Here is a 19,074-nt window from a genome sequence, read left to right as displayed (position 1 = left end):
ATGAGTTGGGTGAATATTCAGAGCTGCTATCGATGTGCTCACTTCCCTGCAAGTAAGATCTGAACAATGAATCTTGTAAAATTCTGAAGACTTCAGAACAATGCAACTGGAACTGGAGAAAGAACCTTCAAAAAAGGCATGTCTGTACTATACCAGTTGTCTCCCAGGTGATTTGTTGGACCAGTCACAAAGTGCTGGGTAGCTCAGCGCATTGCTGGGAAGCTGCTTTTTATAACACCCTTCTGCTCCCATGTGCAAGGTGGAAAAAATCAAAGTCAATTGCCTGACCAGCTTTCTTATTCTAAAAAAGCAATTCAGAGTCTGGCCTCCTTGTAATTTAATATGACTTAAGTGAGAGGCAGCACTTGAGCTGATGGGTAAAAGGCTATTCTTTGTTCCCGCAAATCCCACAATTTAGTCGTAGTTTCTGGCATAGCAAAAGGTGCCCCATAAAGGAGAGGTGATTAACCATAGACAAGGAAATAGTTTCCAGTCACTAACCTGAGCTCCGTTAACTGCATCCATTTATTTCACTCCTCTATTTCTTCCTCTATACATACTATTTTAGTGACTCACAAATTCATTAATTTTTGCATTCTAATTATTTATGCATTTCATCAATATATTCATTCCAGGAAGACATTCGCTTTATTTGTCCAATCCATTTCTTTTTATTTTAAACATTCATTGCATTAATTATTCCACTTCTTCATTTGTTTCAATCCTCTACTGATTTATTCAATTCATATCTTCACCACATGCATGCATTTGTGTATTTCATTTTCTCAACAATGTTTTTGTGTCACAGATATATTTTCTTATGGAGCATACCATTCCTCTAGATTTATCACAGTAACTCTCTTACAGTTTCTGTTTGGACTGTCTTTTAATAAATGGTTCACCTAAATTAATTTATGGATACCATACATTTTGTTTAGCACATAATTTTGAGAAGGAAACTTAGAACCCACCATCAAGGCCATGGACACAAACTACCAGGTGAATTCCATCTTCCAAATTCTCTTCCTCCTCCTCTGGTGGGAAATATGGTGTATCAGAAGCCAGCACAGACAAGTCACTGTACAGATATCCTTCAATCTTCAAGTCTTTTTTAAATTTTTCTTTGGCCTGATAAAAACTGGAGAATATGCTAATTAATCACAAGCCAAGTTGTGTGCTGCATTGAGTAGGAAATGAGTTGGGCTGGGATGTAGAATGATAAGCTTCTACAAGCCAGCATTTGCTGAGTGCCAACACTGAACATGTGACCTTGGTGAAGAATTTAGTGAGTGACACTTTGTTCTGCACATGAAGGCAGGAAAGGACACCCACACCAAAACCCAAACCCAAAGTTTGTGGTTCTTCAGACTTCTATGTGGCTCTTGCATTGTGGAAGCAGTTATAGTAAGAGATCTGTTTGCTGATAATTTTTATTTCCTCATGCTATTCCACATTTCTGGTTTCTATGATGTGCTTATTATAATGATATGCATATTACTTATATGATACACAGATTCAATTACATCATAAAATAACAAAGCATTAATTTTTAAACAAATGCGTGCAGTTGAGAAATCTGTGGAGTGTCCTAAACGACTGTTCTGGAAAAACCGAGCCATCACCAAGCTTACCTGAACATCCGTTCACTGACTTCTTCCTCCAACTTGCTAGAATGGGTAGAAACAACTCCAAAGGAACCCAGAGGTTGATGGGTGATAGGAACAGGCGTCTGTTTGGACGAGAATCCAGCCCTGGCAGGGTTCTCCTTGGGCACAGAGGAGAAAGGGAGGCATGTGGCAGTGCAAGACAGGGATAAGTTGACGACCTCCACAGCCTTCAGGCTGTCCAAAGTAAAGGTTTCTGCGGGGTTCAGGTGGGAGCCCATGATGGAAGTGCCTGCCTTTGGCTCCGGGCTCCTCAAAACATGAGAAGGAATGGCATGAGTCACAGTGGGGCACACAGTGCCAGCTTCATGTTCAACCTCCACAGAGGTATTGGGTGCTCTGTTCAAGGTGGTGTCATCAATGAGGCAAGGCAAGCTGCTTTGCTGGCCTGCAGAATTCTGGGGGTTAGCACTGGCAGCTGATGGACAGCTGAATTCAGGCACCTTATGGTGAGACAGCTCTACAAGCTCTGTTACACTGCTGTTGGACACATTGTGTTTGCCAACATTCAAGTCTTTAGGTTTGCCTTTTGGGGCTTCCATTTGTCCTCTATGGAAAGGCTTGGTCCTTGCATTTTCAAGGGTAATGGTACGTGGTATATTTAAGTCACCACCTTTGGTTTCAACACCGGAAGTGCTCTCAGTTCTGCTATCTAGAGGACAGTTTCCTTGAGCAGAAAACCAAGACTCTTTCCCTTTGGGGATGTCCATGTAACCAGGACCCTGCTGTTTCTCAGCATCTGAATCTATTCCTCCCAGGGAAAGACCTTCCCCCTCATCCTTGGTTCTGAAGCCATTGCAAGGTGGAGAGTTGTGTGTAGGGGAAACTTTGCTCTTGCTGTGTGTATCTGAAGCTTCAGCAGAGGCTCCCTGTGTCTGCATGGTGCCTGCACTCTCAGCAGCCCCCTCTGGGCTGCTGATCTGAGGTGCAGATGCAGACTTGGTTAGCTTCGTGACTGCCAGCTCTCGCTCTTCCTCTTCAAAAGGCAAAGAGCTGATGGAGGTGAGAGAAGCCTGGATGCCACTGGGCAGACTTGTGTTACTCTCTGTGTGTCCTCCTTCTAATGAGTTCCTGTGCAGGACATACCTCTGAGCCAGCTGGTGCAAGACTTCCCGGTCACTGGGTAACTCTAAGGCCCTGCTTCGAGCTTCTGACCAAGCCACTGAGCTTGGTTCACTCTCAATGCCTGAGTCAGATATGATGGAGGAAGAGCGCTTGATGACCCCAGAAAGTACTGATATCTCTTCCTGCTCATCTGTGTGAGAGTCCTGAAGGGAAGATTTGATATCCAAGGATGCTCTCAAAGTGTAGCTAAGGAGGTCACAAGGCTTAGAAGGTGTTAGCCTCAGATTCAGTGATCCTAGTTTACCTTCTTGGTCTGTCCCCTTTCCTGGAGTGCTGAGCTCAGGGAAGGCTGTTTTGTCCGTAGAGCTGGCATCCTGTTGATTTCCAAAACCATATTTGTCTCTAGAATTGCGTCCTTCCTGGTGAGTACTAAAGAGCTCTGTAAGTTCAGGTCTGGGTGGGTTCTTATTGCTAGATTTCACATCAATGTAGGTTAGCACTGGGGTTTGCCCATCATTTGGACCTAGACTCTTTCTAGGCATGTCCACTTCTGCCAGTGGAAATGCTCCCACATCAGACCTCTGCCCAGTCCAGCATTCTTCTTCAGGCACTCCTGCTTTATTCTGAAATTCACCAATTGTCAGATAGACCTCAGACTCGAAGCATATGTCTACCTGATTTTGTGTGGTCACATTCTCGCCTGGTTCTGGACACCTACTAACTTCTTTATCAGAGTCCATTTGGGTTGGTTTCGATGTGGACAAGACAAGACCTTTGTTGAGAGATGATGCTCTACTTACAATATGGCTCTCTTCTTTCTCTTTTAGGTTCATTATGGTAGGGATCGTTGCTGAATCATCAAACTTAGGATAAACGCTCAAATTGTGTCCTGCAAAAAAAGCAGGAGAGAGGAGAACGAAAGAAAGAAAAATGAAAACTTGGAAACACAGATTATGCTTTACAAATAGAGTGGTACCATGGTTCAAGAACTTAATTTGCTCCACGATTTTGGAAAAGATGGCCGTATTTGTGTTTGTGCTGGAAAGATGGCTGAAGTCGTGTTTGTCATTCAATGTATCTTTTTATTCTAAAAAACAAAACAAAAATGATGGAAATAATACAGAACTGCAAAAAAAGGAGGAAATTAACAGCAGTTAATATATTGCATGTTGTTATCTTAGAAATAGTTGTTCAGGTTACAAGATTTAGGCCGAAAAAAATGATCAAACAATCAAACAATGAAAGCATAAACTGTTGTTTTTGGTGAACTTACAGAGATTTGTAGTATAGTTATCTATCTTGTATACACACACACACACACACACACACACACACACATATATATATGTATATATATATATATATATATATATATATATATATACATATATATATAAGCTTTTCCTTCCTTCCTTTTCTCTTTACCCTTATCCCAGTTTTGAGCACATTCTTCCCCTTTCATTTTCACAATATCTTTGTACATTTTGGATTTTATTACTCTTTCTATTTTTTTTTACCCCAGGTAGACAATATGATATTAACACATGAGTGTTGATTTATTTCACTTATGAGTCTGGTCTTAAGTTACATCCATTTACCTATAAAAGCCTCAAGTTTATCATTCCTTATGACTGAGTAATATTCCACTGTATAGAAATACCACATCTTTTTTTATCCATTTCACAGTTGGTGGGCATGTGGGTAGTTTCTAAGATTTAGCTATAACAAGTTGTGCTGTTATAAACACAAGTGCACATACGTCATTGTGGCACAATGTTTTCATTGTCATCCAATGTAGAGCTTGCAAACAAAAACTAAAACAAAATTTTGCCTATTGCCTTTGTTTGCAAACCAAATTGCTTGCTAATAAAAGCATCCATGAACCAACGTACCTCTGTGTATGCTCACAATTTATAGAAATACATAATTGTGCAGGAAAAAGAATTTGGCCATCTTTTCAATGGGAACTACTTTTCTGTGTCTTGGACTTTCCCAAATGATAGAAATGTCCTCATTATTCATGTGAACCCCAATTTTTATGCTAATGAGCTGACCTATGCTGAATTCATAAAGTATGCACAAATAAGAGGAGTTTGGCCCAGGCAGAAAGACCAAACCTTTGATTAGAGTTTGAGAACAGGTAGCAAAGCAGTATCAGCCTGATCCCTGGGAGGAGACTGAGTTCGGTCATGTGGCTGAATCAATCTTGCCATACACTGAAACCACAACTACCTTAAATTCCCCAGTTCAGGTGAGTTCTTCTGGCTGACAATACAGGCTGACATTCCAGGAGGCTGACAATGCCTGAGAACAGAGGAACTTCCTACCTGGGGCCTCCCAGACATTGGCCTATGGATATTCTTTCTCTCTTTTCTTTTCCCTCATCTACCTTTTCCTTGTCTTTCTTGTTTCCTTGCCTCTTCCTCCTATCCCTCCCTCTTCTTCTCTCCCTTCTCCTTTTCTTTCTCCTTTTTTCTCCCTCCTCTTTCTTCTCTTCTTCTCTTCTCTCCTCTTCCATCTCCCGCTCCCTCTCTCCCTATTTCTTATTTGTATTCTTTACATTCTTTTATAAGAATGTAAATGTAAGTGCAATCCCTTCCTCAGTTTTGTGTCATTCTACCAAATTGTTAGATCTGACCGTATATGGGAAATGAGAATCTGTAGTCCATTGGCCAGAGGTGTGAGAGCCCTGGAGAGGCTTAACTTGAGTCAGGTGTCTGACATGAAGTCAGTGTTACAGGAACGGTGCCTGCTGATGTGAAGTTTATCCTAACTCTGGTTTTAGCAGAGGCTAACTGAATATAATCTCTTTGGAATGTTACCATGAAGTAAACTCTTGCTATACCATTAGAAATTCTTAAACATTATCATCTCATAACCCTAGAGAAGTTCTTGATGGGGTGATGGAAAACATGAACTGCTTCCCCACCTGGATGCACTCTCTGCAGCTGGAGGGGCTGTGAGCACTGTCCTTCCTCTGAGACCTACCCACATCATACAGGGAAGCTGACATTTTCTATGGAAATTCCTCCACTCTTCCTGCCCCATGATAACCTGTTTGTTTGTCTTATACCTTCACTAGAGGGAAGAGTCTGTGTTTTATGACTTCTCAGCTCCAAGGTTGGCACCATGGTTAGTACAAATTTGTAAATTGTGTTCATAAAATGAACTGAGACTAGAACGGGAATCTAACAGAACAAAGAACAGACAGTGAAAATGGGCATCCTTTTCAGAGCAGATCAGTCTCTACGTTGATCAGATTTTCAAAATACTGGAAAGCATACAAAAGCACAGTGAGTTCATCTGCCAAAATTAAGTAGATGGCAATAAAACTATGGTGATGATAAAGCAGTGGGTTTGCCTGAGTTCAGAGGACAATAAAGGATGGTATGCGGAGGACAGAGAACTTTGTGCAGAGAAACTGCTCTGTAAGACATTGTGACGCTGTGTGTATGGCACTGCACACTTGTCCAAATGCACAGAAATGGCCAAGAGTGGTTCTAATTTAAAGTGGATTTTGGTTGATAATGACCTACTAAGTGTAAGAAATGGCCATTCTTGGGGAGGGTTGTGGATAATATGTGTTGGGGGGATTATAGGATGGGTCAGGAAGTATGTGAGGCATTTTGATGCCTCTCTCTTTATAATTTCCTTGCTGAGAAGCTGAAACTTCTATAAAACCAATTCTTTTTGAAAAGGAAAAGAAAACAAGCACTAAAGAATGTGGCAGCATCTACATGAGCTCATTTCTTCGAAAGAGAGAATGAGCTACACAAAGGTGCTCTGGGGGGGGGGCACAGTCTGAGCAGGTGTGAGTGAGCTCCTGAGTGTGTGCAGCAGAGTGATGGCTTGGAGAGGCAGAGAGTCCCTGTAACGTGGACTGACAGGCAGAGCACAGGTAGGTAGGGAGAATGGGCTTTATGTTTGTGGAGACAGGACGTGGATACTTGGAATAGGCAACTAAGATAAAATCACAGACAATTAAGATAAAATGCAAGAAGATGCAGTAGCAAAGTAACAGCAACTTCCCTTCACTATTACAGTTAAGAGAAGACCTCAGGATCAAAAGTCCAATTTAAAGATCCAAAGTCGGATACCATGGCATGAAATGGTACAGTCACGTATTAGCCTTCATTTCTCCATGCCACCTGGCTTTTCATTGCCTGTGGATGGATCTGGTCACTGTTCACTAGATAGCTTGTATCTAGATATCTCCCCCACAGCCTCAAAAACTTACAGGCAAGGCTTTTAAGAGCTGGGTAGATCTACAGTGTGTGACAGTGGGATTAAGGATGTGTAACACCAAATTAGTCCACTGATTGGTTAGCATATTTCTGGGCATGAATGATGGGAAGGCTCAACCTGGGTGTGGGTGGCACCGCCAAAAGGCTTGAAGCTTGGGTGGAATAAAAGGGAAAGGGAGGTTTGCTTCACTGCTGCTCCTTGCGGCTTTCCGCCTACCATGCTCTTAACTATTTTCATGTGTGATGCCCCTCTGCCACATTGCCACCTTAAAGCCTACCGATTATGGATTGAAACCTCTACAAACTGTGAACCAAAATAAACCTTTATTCCTTTAACTTGTGGGTGCTTGGCATTTTGTCCCAGAAAATAACAAGTAACTAAGATAGTCACATTTACACTGGGAAGGGAACATTGCTGCTCCTTTTGTTGAACTTTATATCATTACACATATTTGAGAAAAAAGAACTCAAATCTAGAGAACATGTGTACCTCTTGAGACTTTTGGCAACTATTCAATTGCCATGGACAGGCCATGTCAAGGTCAGGCCATGTCAACGTGGGGAAGGCAATTACAGATGATGAAAGCAGAGTTTGCTGAGCAGGTGGTGCTCAGCAGGAGTTCAAGCCATGCTCCTCAGTAGCCCATGAACAGAATTACTCAACACGTATTCCTGTGGTGATACACACTGCAAGGGCAGAGTGTAAGCACTGCATGGCTTACAGCTTCATAGCAAGGTATGACTATTAAGGCCAAGGTCTTGGGGAAAGAGGAAACATTTCTTCATTGTTAAAGTTTTTGATTTAGGATGAATGAAACTTCCAAGCATCTTGCAAAGGAAGGTGATGGTGGAGGGGAGACACAGATGATACTGTTAAAGCAGTTTGCGAGACAAGATGGAACCAGGTGGGTGGAGAGGTATGGAGAAAAGTCCAAGGAGATGGCCAGGCCTCTGACTATCTTTGCCTGGGGTTCTTCTATAAAATGAGGTGAGTGCTATTATTCCGGCCCCATTCACTTCACACACTACCCAGAGATGCTGGTCCTAAAAGACTTCAAGGGTTTTCACATCCACCCAGGGATACTACTTGCTAGGGATGAGGATTTAGCTCAGCAGCATAACCGCCTGCCTGGCAAGCATGAGGTCACAAGTTTGATCCCTGCAAGAGTAATGTCTGTGACTGGCCCCTGCTGCGGCCACCCTAGTCACATCTTGCTGCTGATTCACACTGACATGAGAAAGAAAGGGGGAACAGCTGAACAGAGAAAGCCCAGAAAGATCAACACGGACTTGCCAGTGAGTTCTGCAGGCTGGAAGCTCAGAGAAAAAGCTGACTGATAAAAAATCAAGTATGCAATACAATTGCACCTAAGAACCGAGGGTTGGAGATTTATATTCACTCAAATATCTGTTATTAACTAGAGGAAAAACATAATCATGACCAAATCTAATGATGATACTGAATGTTCAGTTAGTTTCTCTAACTGTTCAAATGTTCTGTAAAGTACATACATATAAGAGAAATGAACATTTATTCATACACATGCATAAACAAATGTGTATACGTGTATACACAAGCCCACATGCATGCATGCATGTGTGTACACAGACACAGACACACACACACACACACACACACACACACACACACACACACACATACATGTTCACCCTGCATCTAAGGAAAAGCTTTAATACCCTGTTTTGATCAGCTAGGTTGGAGGCTGATTCTGAACTGCACACAGTTTAGCTGTCATACATCTGGCTGACACCAGATGGCAGAGTATAACTGAGAAGCAAATTCATGGTTTGAAGGATGCACTGTCCTTGGAAGTCACTGAGATTTCTTGGCATCACTCAAGGCCCCCACTCAGGACCTCTAAAATTTAGCCATTCGGGTGTTTCATTGGAATGAGAGCCCATGTGGAGATAGAGCAAGAAAGAACATGAGCGTCAGAGTCACGGAGCTGCTTCAAACGTCAGCTTACTGTCACATCACCTTTCAGGAACACACAGTCCTAGCCCTCAGGTTCTCTCTGTGCAGTACAGACACACAGTGAGGTTTTATACAGAACTAATGAGATAAAGCCCTTATACCCCCAATGTGGAGCCTGGCATATTCTGGTCCTTGTGGGACTTCTGCGATCAGGGCCGCAGGAGAAGGCAGAGAATAGACATTTGTCACCTGTGCCAGCCCTGCTGGACACATGCACATGAAGAGCACATGCACATGGTTTCCTTTCTCCCCAGAATAAGTCATCCACCAATGGGCAGTTCTGCAGCCCACTTACCTCAGGATTTTCAAGCATCAGAAAAGAACTTCCTGAGAACTGTACCCAATGCCATTAAAGTTCAAACAGGCATGACCTTCTGATAAGCTGCACTTGATGAGGTCTTTATCAACTCCCAAGTCATCATGTATGACCTGGACAGTATGGAGGCACTGGGTATCTCTACTCTGAAGGGACCAAGTTGCAGTTTTCACAGTAATTGCACAAAGTTTTGGATTAATTTAACAGTATCACTGAAAAATAGTCTTTTTTTAAAAAGCAGTGAGTTTAACCTTGATCTTAAGGTTAATTATCACCTCTGTGATTGGGTGAGACACTGTTAATTTGGTTCCATGTCTGTTAAGGATATAAACATAGTGAATTCCAAGTCTCTTCCTCTGGAAGGTATTTTTTGTTTCTTTGGTTTGTTTTTGAGACAAAATTTCACTAAATAGTTCAAGCTGAACACATGAATTCTCCTGCCTCAGCCTCCAGAGTGCGGGTACTACAGTCATAGGCCACCAAACAACTCAAAAGGCCTCATTTATCCAAACTTTCCAAAACAACTAAAGGGGGCAGACCTGTCACTGGGCAGTCCACATATCTGTCCTCAAAGATGACTGGCAGGGTGTTCCCATCACCATCGATGTCCAGGCACTCAGCAGGCAGCGGAGGCATGCTGGCGAGGTACTCGGAGTTCCGCACATCCAGGGACAGCTGGCTGTGGGTCTGCATCCTGGTGGCACAGGGACAGCGTGAGCACCCGAGAGGGACCAGCATTCTTTACAAGTGTTGGAGTGTGGGGGTCTCAGGTAAACTTTCAGAAATCCTGAGCACATGCTGGCCACGATCATGGCCATCTGCATGTCCATCCACACGTCTCTGCTTCTCAAGTCCCCTCCCCCATCCCCATAACCACGGTAGTGGACTCTGTTTGGGAACTGGTTTGGGGGCTAGGATCAGAGCCCACGGGCTGCAGGATCAGGGGAAGCGTTGTTAGGTTACCTGTCACACACAGGCAGTGGGACTTTGTAGAAGAGGGGCATGTCATCCGGCTTCTAAGGGACTGGGAGTCTTAAATCAGTCAGTGCTTTGGAGCACATATTACTCTTCCTTCTCTACCTGCTAACACCACGAAGGGCCTGACCCATATTTTGGCATGTTTGAATTAAAAACCACCTAAAGTATCTTTCTATTGATCATTTTGTGGATAACTAGTATGTTTGCTAAGGGTACTAGTTTCCCTAGCTCAGGAATCATGTTTTGGTTCTTCTACGAATAATTTTTTTTTTTAAAGAGTCCACATTTTTCTCCATGGACCAAATTTTTGCATCAATAAGAATCTGATTCCAAAATTTAGAATAAGCCTTGCTTCTAATTCACAGACTTGGGTGGTTGAAAATATTTACCTTTTGTCCCTACAGAAGAGGGAGTGATTATTCTACCTTATAAAGGGAAAAAATTAAAGTAGCACTGGTTCCGTATAACAAATCAGTCCCCTCCCTGCAAAGGGAGAGGAGAGACTGGGGAGCCTGGTGAGTTTAGGAGTACTCTGCATGCGGGGTTAATGTCTGTCTGTCTGTGTATCTTTAGGAAGCAGCTTAAATTCTGGAAATTCCTTACTCCCTTTCCAGCTGCAGAACAGCTGTGCCTGTAGAACAGGACTGTGGCTGAGGAACTCTGCACGGGCCCAAAGGAAATAGTGTAGTGGACACAAGGTAGTTGACACAAGATAGTGGATGCTGCCACTGACAGGTACAATGAGATGGATCTGTGTGAATATACTATGGAATCCACATGTATTCTGTATAACAAATGTATTAAATATTACTTGATATACTTTAGTTAATATCATATATGTATGTCTTATATTCTTACTTTTTAACTGAATTTTATCCACAAAGGCAAAGGAGAAGGGATTTCCTTCTTCATCACAGCCACAGGGGATGCTGCAAGTTCATAACTCTTTGAACATTTAATTCCTTAAATAATTACATACTCAATATATAAATAGGGTTTGTATCCATCAGTTCTGCATTTTTATTACCATACAAATATGGAATTTCTGTTTCAGTTTTTTTAAATCAATTCTTGGGATCGAATTCAGAACCTTCACAAAGAGCTTTAATCCCATTTTTTTTTGAAATTTTATTTTGACATGCAGAGTTTTCCTAAGTTGCTACACTTCTTAGACTATATTTTAATTTGTAATTCGCTTGCCACAGTCTCCCAGAGTTCAATATCTAACTTACTAAAAATATTGCTGGGTGTGGTGACACAGATTGCATTCCCAGCACTTGGGAGCCTGAGGCAGGAGGATTGCAAGGTCAAGGCAAACCTGAGCTATACAGTGAGTTTTGAGAAAGCTCGGACTATACATTGAAACCCTGTCTCTACAAAGGAAATTATTAATTAAGCATAAAGCAATGAGGATATTGTAGACAGTCTGCAATTGAACGTGGGTCTAGTCTACAGTTTACAAAGCCATGAAGAAACAAGCACCCACGCAGGTGATCCCAGTGGAGCAGGCAGCTGTTGGAGGATCAGGTCTGAGCTTTATGCGCAGGGCGTCCTCTCCCACCACAAGGCTGCCTTGAGTTTGGGACATTTATGAATGTGACTGCTTTCCTAAAACTATGGTAGTGTGTGCTAAGAAAAAGACCAGTGCCAGTCCCTATCAGCAAGACTCCAAGAAGACTCGGGGACAGTACCCTTGTGGGAGCTTTAAGACCAGACTTAGGAACCCCAGGCCAGCAAAGCAGGCCTCCTGGAGGAATCCGCCTTGCCTGCCTTACTTGGTACACAGCACAGCATCATCTCCTGGAGGCGACAGATGCCTATGGCTACTGGCAGAACTATGATGTCATCATTGTCTTTATTTGGATATCAAGCATGGTTCACTGGCATAAATGCGGGTGTCACATTAACAAAGCGTGGGCTTGTGAGGGTAAGTGATGGGTACCAGCTTGACTGAATGGAGAATACTCAAGTTCATCTGCGGACCTGCTTCCAAGATTGATAAGTGAGTTGGTGGGCAGAATGAGTAAGACCCACCTCAACGTGACTGGAGAGACCCTTGTTAATGGCGCCCTGAATTGAACCCAAAAAGTGGAGGATGAATTCTTGCTCTCTCTTTGGATCCAAGATGCCTTTTTTTTTTTTTTTTCCCTCCCTCCCTTTTTCTTTTTGCCCTAGTCTCCAACTTTTGAGCTGCAAGACCCACACTAGAGGGCACCCAAGTCTCTCAGGCTTTTGGCATTGGATTGAGAGTTGCACAGCTGCTTTCTTGGTCCTGAAACCTTCAGACCTGGGCTGAGCTATGCTTCCACCTCCCCTGGACTCCTGTAGGACTCGGCCACGGCAGAGTGGCTCCATGCCCCTAATTAGACACTTCTCATTTTCATATGCAGAGGGTTCTTTGGAATTATCCGGTGCTAACTGAGGAAAGCAAGTGAGAAAGAAGTGTTCCAGGCAGGAATGCTCCCTCCTCCCAGGCAAAGATCAAAGAGAGGTCCTGCAGGCCTCAGACATGCTCTGCCTTGACGTCTTACCTTAGTGAGTCATTGGTTCAACTCACCAAATCAGATACTTTCTAGCACCACAAAAAGCCCTTAGCCCTATTTGAGTTGATCCTACTTATTTGCAAGTTTGTCTTTTATGTCCCATGACAAAAAAATCACTCTATGTGAAGTTCCCAAATCTTCATGCCTAGAAATTCATGAGTGATCAATAATCTTGCAAACATAAGGAGAAATACAAAAAGTCGAGTGAACAATTATGTTAGCAACTAAAAGTTGAATTCACTGAGAAATTCCCATCATTATCATGAAAAGGCCTCAAACAGGAGTGTGGATTCTGCCCTCTCTTCACACTGTTGCCCCTCACTTTCCCCTGGGCACACTCAGCCCAACCCACAGCAGCAGCCACACACACAGGAGACATTAACTTGGAAGGGTCCAGGCCAGGCAGGCCCCACCCACCTGCTTGTGACAGGTGCCTCCATACCTGAGTGTGGTTTAGTGTATGGTCCCTTCCTCATGACCAAATGATTCTCAGGGCAGCTGCCTTGTTGCAAATCAGTCTGAACACACAGTGGGCAAAGGTCTCACACTTAGGGCATTCAAGAAAATATCCTTGGGCTTCAGTCCGGTCATTCCACACACCCATCTGGGGAAGCATCTTACAGACCACACAGGGCCTGTCCATCAACTGCACATTTCAACAGCAAGTTTACCCTGACTGTAGAAATACAGTCTGACAGCATAAAATACTCTCATTTTAGAAGTTGAAAATTTACATTTGTTTTTTATGGGGGGGGGGAATGATTCTACACCTGTACAGAGAAGCTACAGCAAGGCGGCTAAGAGTGAGGGCCTGGACTCCAACAGACAGCTGTTTCTGTCACTGGCTTGCTATGTGTTCTAAGGTAAGCTACTCAGCCTCTCTGAGTCTAGATTCCCCATTTCTTCTTGTGTATGTGAAGGGAAATAGCAGTCCTTACCACACAGAGTAAATGTGAATGTTAAATGTGTCAATGCATGTAAAGTTTGGAAGGTTTCTTTCTTTTTTTTTTTTTTTTTTTTTTTTTTTGCCTTTTTCCTTTTTTATCGGTACCGGTGATTAAACCCACAACTGCCTGCTTGCAAGGCAGGCCCTTATGCCGCTGAGCTAAATCCCCAGCATACAGACTGTGAACACCAGAAAAGCAGGTAAATGCCTTTTTTTTGTCAACCCAGTATTCAGAGCGTGTTATAGAATGAATGATTTGTAAAATTTTAGACCATGTGACAATTCTCAACAGGGAAATGTAAAAGTCAAGCTGACATCTCGTTGATCATGTTGTGGAAATGAATGCCTCAGTAAGGCTTTCCATACCATCTCCACACCCATTCATTGACAGACTGCCATCAAACCTTGTCTGACTGTGAGAAATCCTGGGGGGACCCTGATGAGGGAAAGGAGGGACAGAAAAGCACACACCATGCATGGTACACCTCCATTCTAAAGGACAATGTGTGTGTGTGTGTGTGTGTGTGTGTGTGTGTGTGTGTGTGTGTGAGAGAGAGAGAGAGAGAGAGAGAGAGAGAGACAGAGAGAGACAGAGAGAGAGAGAGAGAGAGAGAGAGAGAGAGAGAGACAGAGAGACAGAGAGACAGAGAGAGACAGAGACAGAGAGAGAGATCAAACCCAGAGTTTTCAAACCAAGCTGCACACCCAGCCCTTTTTGGTTTGATATTTGGAGACAGCGATACACAAAGTTGCATAGGCCGAGCTGTAACTTGGGATCCCCTGCCTGCCAGGGAGCTAGGATTATAGGCACACAGACTGTGCCAAGATAAAATTACCTCTCAGCATGCTTCAAAGATAACAACCTATGGCAGAAGGAGCCTTTATTTCCATGGCAATCCCATGGTTTTGGAAACACACACACACATTGAAAAAACATTTCAGAAGACACTTCTCACTCCTCTCTTCCCTTTGTCTATCCCAGCTGTCCTAGCCCATTTCACTTACACAGTGTGATTCCAACACCATTGAGCTGATATCACAGCCACTAAATGGTGGTGATCTATTGTTTAAGAAATACGATCACATTCAAGCTTCAGCGAGATGAGTCCTGACAGATGAGATTCCCTGGTGCCACTTTGCATTTCATGCTTGCCCATCTTGATTCTGAAGCATGGCCCTGCCCCGCTCAGGAACCGGATATCTTCCCAGAGGTCTTGTCCTCTCTGATCTCCCTGTGGGCACTGCCCAGCTCACACACAGTCATTAGCTTTAGGGAGCCTCATCTGCCACTTCAATCATAGTCCCACCTCTGTGCACTGCACTTTGTCTGTGTTCTCTAAGAATTTTCTGTGTCTGAATTGAGCCATCCCTCCCACAACTTTATTCTTATTGACCTAGCAAAAGGCCACTTCCTCTTGAGTAGTATCATTTCTACTCCAGGCTTTTTCTTATATGATACTGGTGATAACTGAATACTTAAAATACCTTTAATCTCTAAAAGTAATCTGTAGGATGAAGGTAAATAACTTCCTAGGGGTAGCAGAGCTTAGGACCTGCTTCTGATTCAGATCTTGACTAAGGTGTTACTGTCTCATGAAGACTTTGACAACTCCATGAAGTGGCATCATCTTTAATTCTTCCACTCAGACATACATTTTGTACATTTTTTTCCATAGAATTCCTTGCAATTAAAAAAGCCTTTGTCTTTTTGGTTTATTGTAGGATAGTCAACACTTCCAATAATGTCTGGGGTGTTGCTGGCACTAACCTGATATTCACTGAAACAAAGAATCTTTTACCATCTAAGTAACCAGGTAGGAAGATGGGTGTCAAAAGTATTATAAGTTACTGCATTAAGATGTCAAACCATGTATCTGAGATTTGGAGTCCTGTGGTCCCAATTCATCTGCAGGTTAAAAGGTAACTGAAATTTGCCCAACCTGAATTATTTCCCTGGACCATAAGCCTCTTGAGCTAGCCGCTCCTGCACTGTGTTCCCTTCCTCCTTCTGCTTTTCCTACCTGCTCATTCCATTCTAACCACACTTGGCTTCTTGCTGTTTTTCATGTTCATTCTCTTTCCACATCATAACCTTTGCAGCAGCCTAAGCCACCTTCTCCTATGCCATAGCCGGCTCACTGCTACCCTAGACTGCGTTCAAATGTCACTGCTTTTTATCAGTCTGACCAACAGTCCTTGCTCCACACTCAGCACTGCCCTGGCCCACTTCATGCTGCCTCAGAAAAGTCAACTGTGCATCTCCCTTCTCAACTCCAGATTTAGAAATAACCTGTGAGCAAACTGAACTTGACCATTGTGGGGCACTTACACAACAGAAATCAGTGCACACAACAGAGCGTTTTGTTTGCTCTTGGTCTCTGAGAGCTGGCTGTGAAACATTTATGAAGGCACTGGTCATTTACTGCTTCTCATAATTTTCCATGTCTTTGCCTTGCTTTATTTTTCTTCCCTTGCCACTATCAGAAGTGAAAAAGTGATATCTTACCTTTTTGTTCATTACAAGTGGACCCATAGAACATTCTTGAATTCATTTCTTGCTATACCCACACTGTCTTAGGGGGACAATAAATATTAACCTATTAACTGTCTATCACTTAGCAATCCCTGAGCATACTCTGCGGCTTGTAGTGTAGATTTCCTGTATATAGGCATCTGCATTATTTCCAGTCAACTTTCACTTCATCCATTGGATGGACAAAGAAACTAAGAGCATGTGAGGTTAAGATAAAAATAAAAGTAGCTAAATAGCCCTGTAGAAGACCTATTGCACATCATGGTGAGCAGGTTGCAACCAGGTGCCCTGAATGCTTTGTCACTTGTGTCTAGAACAAAGGCATGGCACTGCAACCGAGCTCTTCAGAGTGGGCAGGGGCCCCTGAGCTTAGCTGCAGGCACTTATGTCACTGAGCTGTATCCCCAGTCCACAAGTCACGTTACATAGATGGGCGCAAAAGACCTCCTGACTGGGCTGGTGTCCTGTAATACATGAAACCCAGGTGCCTCTCCTGGGGATTTGCTCTAGCACCCCAAATACTGTTCACCTTCCTCTGGATTTTTTTCTTTTGTTTTGGTTTTGGCTTTGTTTTTGGGTAAAAATACAGTTTAGAAATACTAAGAAACCCCTGGGTTGGTATAAGAGTGGTGAAAACATTCTGGGAGGAACCACAAGGAAATCTGTGAAAAGGGATAACTCATTTCACTCAAAGCTCTCACTGTCTTGAGTCCTTCTCAATCTTTACTGGAAGAAGATAAACTTAAAGATTCATCAGTCCTCTAAATTAGGGCGTTTGGACTTAATTATAGCGCAAATTACATTTTTTTGGATAGTTCAGCTCAAACACCTAGACTCTGACAAAGCTCATGGCCACGTCACTTGCTTCTAATGCAGTTTGTGGGGGACTCCACACAGATGTCTTCAGGGACCTAGGAAGTCCAAAATGGCACACAAAAAACAAAACCTCTGGTTGTTCTTTGCCATGTGTAGCCCCTGTTCTATGGTGAGTCTGCCTCCTTCACCCTGAGCAGTTACAGGAAATGTGGGTGAACAGCCAGAGGCAACATGAAAGAGGAGTCGGAACCAAGAAGCCGAGTGGAATGTGACATAATAGCCATCGTACAGGATGAAGGGGGTAAGCAATTACTACTTACAAATTCTCCTGAAAGGTTAAAACTGCAAGTTTTTGGTGCTCCATATAAAAAAAGGCCTCAGAAAACCTTCGGACCTGAGGAACAAAACAATGTAAACAGTTTAATTTGTAAGAAGATGTATGGTTTAGGTCTAAAATCCACCACAATCAGTGCTCGTTTCCACAGGACATATCCTGAAATCCACGTGTGTGGAAGGTGACAGAACCATGGCGGTGCTGCATTCACCAGTAGATTTCTCTACTGGTAGATTTAGTGGCTGAATGTGGTGTGAGAAAACGGGGCCTGGTTGGAGGTGGGTCCTGGGGGTGCGATCTGGAAGAGTATATTTTTGTCCTCTCTCTCCTCTTCTTTCTTGGCTTCTTGCCTGCCCTGGGGTTGGTAACAGTGGCCCACCAGTTCCTTCCACCATGAAACTTTCCTGTTGGAGCCAGCCAACTGTGAACTAAATCTCTTAAAACCCATGAGCCAACATAAGCCTCTCCTCTTTTAAAATGTGAATGTTGGTATTTTTGTGCTAGTGACAGAAAAGTGACTAAGACTGTGACTATGACCTCCGCTTTTTAAAACTGGAGGCGGAGGAGATAAGTGCTATGTACAAACAGTAGGAAAACTCTGCCCACTGCTAGAGGTCTGAAATAACAGGCTTTCTCCTCTCCAGAGTTGCTTTCCTCCTCTGGATCTCTGGGCTGAAACAGATTATCTATTAGGTTTTGTGCATTCTTATGACTTTGCTCTTGCATTGCTTTTTATCATTTTTAAGGCAGGTTATATTTCTTTTATTAGAACATACAATCTTTGCAAGCAGCCACTATAGAATAAACAGAAAGCCAGCCACAGAAGTGTGTTTGCTGACCATTTTGTGAGCCATGGTCCCCAGTTCTTTTCACCTCTCCTCTATGTGTGAATACAAGCACTACTGGTTGTACATTACTACTTATTCACGGGAACCGAGTTAGTGACAAAGACATGCACTGATAAATGTATTGCATTTGAATTTTTTCAAACTTTGTTTTAGTTTTTTTATTTATTTGCTGTGGTACTGTGGACCAAGACCTTGCATGATATGTAAGTGTGCTAGTACTGAATTATGTCCCCAGCCCTTTGAGTACTTTGTAAAGTTCTTGTGGCACCCATTGTGATAAGCTCTTCTTCCATCACCAAATATAGTCAAGGAAAGTATGCTATGAATGACAGAGCAGAGGTGTAAGAGAAAAAATGAGTTGATAATGTCATAGTGCATGTTCATGAAAGACCCAGAACAGACACTCAGACCTACAGGTTGGGCAATCTCTGCGCTTATTCTGCTTAGTGTGCTAACTCTTACAAGACTTCCCCAGGAAACCAAAGAAATTAGGGCATCTATACTATTTGACAATTTACCCTCAAGGTGTGGTGTTCCTGGGTCAGGTAAGTGGTCACTCGGGAGTGCAGTGTCACCGTGTCCAGGAACTGGGTCCACAGAGCCATGAGATGGGAGGCAAGCCAGGCCAGGTCCTTGCTGATCTGCTCGGCTATCTTCTCGGGGTTGTTCAGCATCTGGGAAGGCAAGAAAGGTCGCAGTCAGAAGGCCTCTTTCTCTGCACAGCTTACCTTTCAGTTTGCAGAAATGTATTGTACTTTCTCCTTCTGTGTACAGTGCCTGTCTCTTTTCAG

General features: G+C 43.1%; 1 protein-coding gene across 6 annotated transcripts in view; it reads right to left on the bottom strand.

Annotated features, from left to right (window-relative positions):
• Positions 1–19,074, bottom strand: part of Fam135b (family with sequence similarity 135 member B) — a 294,122-nt gene that overhangs the window by 22,005 nt on the left and 253,043 nt on the right. For all 6 annotated transcript variants that reach the window (XM_063231033.1, XM_063231029.1, XM_063231030.1 and 3 more), the window contains 5 exons: positions 18,802–18,957; positions 17,422–17,495; positions 9,825–9,979; positions 1,632–3,618; positions 972–1,138 (listed from right to left, as the gene is read on the bottom strand). In XM_063231033.1, coding sequence (XP_063087103.1) covers positions 972–1,138; positions 1,632–3,618; positions 9,825–9,979; positions 17,422–17,495; positions 18,802–18,957 — 2,539 coding nt within the window. The remainder of the gene's footprint in view (positions 1–971; positions 1,139–1,631; positions 3,619–9,824; positions 9,980–17,421; positions 17,496–18,801; positions 18,958–19,074) is intronic.

Source organism: Cavia porcellus, unplaced genomic scaffold (genome assembly GCF_034190915.1).
Source record: "Cavia porcellus strain 051 isolate PalLab524CR breed Dunkin Hartley unplaced genomic scaffold, mCavPor4.1 scaffold_19, whole genome shotgun sequence".
Lineage (NCBI taxonomy): Eukaryota > Metazoa > Chordata > Mammalia > Rodentia > Caviidae > Cavia > Cavia porcellus.
The sequence above is the reverse complement of the archived record's forward strand: the minus strand, read 5'-3'. Positions and strand labels throughout refer to the sequence as shown.